Below are 5,000 nucleotides of genomic sequence, written 5' to 3'. Positions count from 1 at the left end.
GACGGTATGGGTATTAACAAGATGTGGTGGTTTTGTTGCTATCTGGACTGGAGCTCTAGCACTGAACAGACAGGTGAAGTGTTCTGACCACTAACCAGCTGCTGGGCAGATCATACTAAAGAAGATACTCCACACTCTGCAGCAGAAACTCAATCTGAATCTCGCACAAGTCACCAAAGTCTGTGTGAGAGAGAGATGGTTTAAGTGGTGGACTGAGCAGTGGACCTGAGACTGGCGAATGACTTATGGTCAGTCCAGACTGTAAAGGCACAGTGCATCTGTCCAGAACTAAACATTGCACACATGGGTGTTACTGGTGAAATCAGCTCTGGGTTTGGACAAAACAGCTCCCAGCCTACTCTTAGTCCATCAACTGAGGGGCTCAAGAAATCAGAGCGGCCGAACACAACACACTCTACCAGCACCATCCTCAGATCCTGGAAAGCCAAGGTACAGTTGTCGGACTAGTGAGCAGAGGTGCGCTTGCAGAACGTACCTTGGTTCTTCCGTTTTCTTTCCTCTTCTGACCCACAGACAAAGCAAGCAAGGTCTTGGCAATAGTAGAATACTATGCCCAGAAAGGACTCGATTCTATGAGCAGATGGTGTGGACCCTTCAATCTCTCCATGAGGTCACCATGAGGTCATTTCTGTGGAACACCCTCACCATAAACAATGTGGCCAACACATCATCCAAATAACAGAGAATATTGGTGAAGTTCAGGGCAGCAAACACACCAAGCGTCATCTACATGAAGGAGATTGGAGTGTTGTGTGTGCCCCGTGACATGTTGTATTCACATAAGCCCAAGGTCATTGTAATTTCTGGGGTTTTTATTGTCTTCTGCATTGGTACATTGCTGAATCCTGAAGTGAGATCCATAGTACTGAACACACAGTTGTCTGTAAGAGGAGGCACGCAGTCAGCTTGGTGGGGCAAAAATCCTTCAGATACCTGCCCCAGGTTGTGTAAATCAGTGCACATTCACAATCCACCATCAGCCCCTCTCTCAACTCTGCCTTCACCTCCACCCTCAACTCCACCCTCAGCTCCACTCCATCTCTCCTTCAAAACACTCCACCCCCCCCAGACACAGACTTCCTACAGTTCCTTCAGCTCAGTACAGCATGCCCTTACAACAGCCATCGGTTAAAACAACTCCCTGAACCTGTGGGCTTTCTGACTGGCTTGAAAACATAGCTTGCGTTCATGAGGCATTGCTACAGGATGCCTCTTATTCAAGGCTTCGTATCATCTGCTCTGAGGGCGTATGCGCCTAGTCCAGGGAGCTGAGCACCAGCTCTGCCTCAACTCCACTCTCACCTCCACCCTTACCTCCATCCTCACCTCCACTCTTAGCTCCACTCTCAACTCCACTCTCACCTCCATCCTCACCTCCAATCTAAGCTCTACTCTCAGCTCCACCCTCAACTCCACCCTCAACTCCACTCTCATCTCCACTCTCACCTCCATCCTCACCTCCACTCTCAGCTCCACCCTCAACTCCACCCTCAACTCCACTCTCACCTCCACCCTCAACTCCACTCTCATCTCCACTCTCACGTCCATCCTCACCTCCACTCTTAGCTCCACTCTCAACTCCACCCTCAGCTCCACTCTCATCTTCACTCTCACCTCCACCCACACATCCACTCTCAGCCCCTCTCTCAACTCCACTTTCACCTCCACCCTCAGCTCCAATCTCAACTCCACCCTCAACTCCACCCTCAGCCCCTCTCTTAACTCCACCTTCACCTTCACCCTCAACGCTACTCTCAGGCCCACTCCCAACTCCACCCTCACCTCCACCCTCAGCTTCACTCCATCTCTCCTCCAAAACACTCCACCCCCCCAGACACAGACTTCCTACAATTTTATCTTGACTAAAATTAGATTTTGCCACCTCTGACCAATCAAAAGTAGACATATACTGGTAGATCCCTGCAACAGCCACACAAACACACACCTGGTATAACAATGATTTACGGACGATTGACCATTTGAGCTGGGGTATTGCTATGGTAACCATTGTGACATGGCCATTCTTATCTCTGAGGGACCACAGACCACAGCAGTGGGGTAGATGAAACAAGATATCTTTTCGCAGTTGCTGCAAATTAGATGGCAGCACAGATACTCTGAACAGCCCGTTCTGCCTTGTCTCCGGGGTGCTCTATGGGATGAAGTGCAGATGTACACACAATGTGCACACAGCTAATGCTGCACCTTGGTTTAAGGAGCGGTCATGTCTGTGTCTGGTGCTGCAAACTGACCTTTTAACCTGTGGTACAGAAGTAATACATAGTCTACTGCGTTCATTTAGATCAGAAGTACCTAAAGAGTAAGATGACTCATGTGTTGTAGTCCTGTTTAATGCTACAGGACTATCTTTCCTGACCAACAGATCTCACAGTCTCGGGACTCGATTGAGAAGGTCTGATTGAGCTCAGAGATTCATGCACAGATGTATTAGAGACGCAGGTTTGGTTTTTTCAGTGCTCACTGTCCTCTTTCATGGCAGGAAGTTCAGAATTCTCAAGGTTAGGAATCTGTGGTTTTCTTTGTGCATTCCGAGCTGAGGTAATATCAGACTGCTGTCCGCTTTCCTGCTGTAGCGGTTGTGTGCTTTCACACGATGTTCCACATCACGCACCTCGGTTTACAGTCCTCTACCTGTTTACAGCCACAGATGGGAGCACAATATGAGTGTGCACTGGGAACACTGCGTTATAGCATCAGGCTCGTCAATACCAAATTAGCTAAACAGGTTTCAGAAACATATTGGTTCAAAAACACACACATCCTAAAGAGGACGATGGTTGAAACGGTCCTCTCATGTCCTAAGTCTGTCTGATGAGCACTAAATTCACTGATAATGGCTGATGTTGGCTGACTCCGCGTTACGTGGGTGTCTAACGACTCTGATACTTGAGAGAGACACACTTTGTGTTTGTGGAGTGCAGATTGTGAAAACGCTCTCGTACTGTCTTATCTGTCAGCACTGTTAGAGCGTTTTGCACAGAAGTGACCACGGTGATATGATCACCCTCATCTCTATGAGAGACCACAGACGTGCACAGCAATGCGACTTCATAGTTCCGAGTTTATAGTCTTTCTATAAGTCAGTTTATAAGCCTTCTATAGGTCAGAGTTTATAGACCTTCTATAGTTCAGAGTTTATACACCTTCTATAGTTCAAAGTTTATAGACCTTCTATAGGCCAGAGTGTATCGACCTTCTATAGTTCAGAGTTTATAGTCCTTCTGTAAGTCAGTTAATAGGCCTTCTATAGGTCAGAGTTTATAGACCTTCTATAGGTCAGAGTTGATAGACCTTCTATAGTTCCGAGTTTATAGTCCTTCTGTAAGTCAGTTAATAGGCCTTCTATAGGTCAGAGTTTATAGACCTTCTATAGTTCAGAGTTTATAGTCCTTCTATAAGTCAGTTAATAGGCCTTCTATAAGTAAGAGTTTATAGACCTTCTGTAGTTCAGAATTTATAGACCTTCTATAAGTCAGTTTATAAGCCTTCTGTAGGTTAGAGTTTATAGTCCTTCTATAAGTCAGTTTATAGACCTTCTATAGTTCCGAGTTTATAGACCTTCTATAGGCCAGAGTGTATAGACCTTCTATAGACCTCTCCTCTGCTGTTCTCTCCTCCCCTCTCACCTCTCCACTAGCCCTCTGTCCACTCTAGTCGTGCCGGTGCTTTGATGCTAATGTCTGGAGCTGTGTGGAATGGGAATGCCTGTCAACATTCTCTAATCCTCTGGTCTGAACCCACACACAGCATGAGCTCTGATGGGATTCACTGAGATAACTACTTCAGATGCAATATTTCCAAAGCAATTACAAGTTGTAATCCATACACAGTTCTCTGTATATAGTGTAATATATTCCATTATATGTACTGTGGTATTACAGCATGTTTTATTCACCTCTTCAGAGACGTGGTCAACAACTCTCGTCCCACACTGGCCAAAGAATAATGTTCTCTGTCTCTCTTTCCATCATTCTCTCTCTCTCTCCCCCTCTCCCTCTCTCTCTCCCCCTCTCTCTCCCTCCTCTCTCTCCCCATATCTCTCCCCCTCTCTTTCCCTCTCTCTCTCTCTTCCTCCTCTCTCTCTCTCTCTCTCCCTCCTCTCTCTCTCTCTCTCTCTCTCTCTCCTCTCTCTCTCTCTCTCTCTCTCTCTCTCTCTCTCTCTCTCTCTCTCTCTCTCTCCACCACCCTCCATAGCAGCAGGAACAAGACCCCACCAACCTCTACATCTCCAACCTCCCTGTGTCCATGGATGAGCAGGAACTGGAGAACATGCTCAAGCCCTTTGGTCATGTGATCTCCACGCGGATACTACGGGACGCCAGTGGGGCCAGTCGAGGGGTGGGCTTTGCCAGGTAAAGCTCCTACTTCTGTTTGGGGTTATTTAGGGTTATCTGTGTTTATTTGAGGTTATTTGGGGTTATTTGAGGCTACACATTTAAACAAAAATGAAAGTGACTGGTTTAAAAAATATAAAAAGGCAGCAGATTTCCATCTTGTGTTTTTATGATGAACAATAGAGTGATATTTATGTGTGGACTAGCAGCAGTTAAATATATTACCATGCATAATTCTAACAGAGTGTGCAGCACTTTATAAAAAGTGCTGATAGTAAGACGCACACACACGTGCACACGCGCACACGCACATGCACACACACGCACGCACTCACACACACACACACACACATACACATGCACACACACACTCACACACATGCACACGCACGCACGCACACACTCACACACACACACACACACACACCCGCACGCACGTACACACACACTCACACACACACGCATGCACACACACACACACGCACACACACACACAGACAAACACACACACACACACAGACGCACGCACACACATGCACACACACATGCACACACACACACGCTCAAACGCATGCACACACGCACACACACATACGCACACACACACACACACACACACACACA

General features: G+C 46.9%; 1 protein-coding gene across 5 annotated transcripts in view; it reads left to right on the top strand.

Moving 5' to 3' along the window:
• The window catches only part of LOC113591282 (RNA-binding motif, single-stranded-interacting protein 3-like), a 154,719-nt gene that overhangs the window by 101,482 nt on the left and 48,237 nt on the right, over positions 1 to 5,000 (top strand). For 4 of the 5 annotated variants that reach the window (XM_035523343.1, XM_035523361.1, XM_035523357.1 and 1 more), the window contains one exon: positions 4,237 to 4,394. In XM_035523343.1, the coding sequence (XP_035379236.1) occupies positions 4,237 to 4,394 (158 nt within the window). The remainder of the gene's footprint in view (positions 1 to 4,236; positions 4,395 to 5,000) is intronic. The other variant, XM_035523352.1, reaches the window with a different exon arrangement.

This window comes from Electrophorus electricus, chromosome 2, assembly GCF_013358815.1.
Source record: "Electrophorus electricus isolate fEleEle1 chromosome 2, fEleEle1.pri, whole genome shotgun sequence".
NCBI classification, from domain to species: domain Eukaryota; kingdom Metazoa; phylum Chordata; class Actinopteri; order Gymnotiformes; family Gymnotidae; genus Electrophorus; species Electrophorus electricus.
Note: the sequence above shows the minus strand (reverse complement) of the source record. Positions and strands in the feature narration are given on the sequence as shown.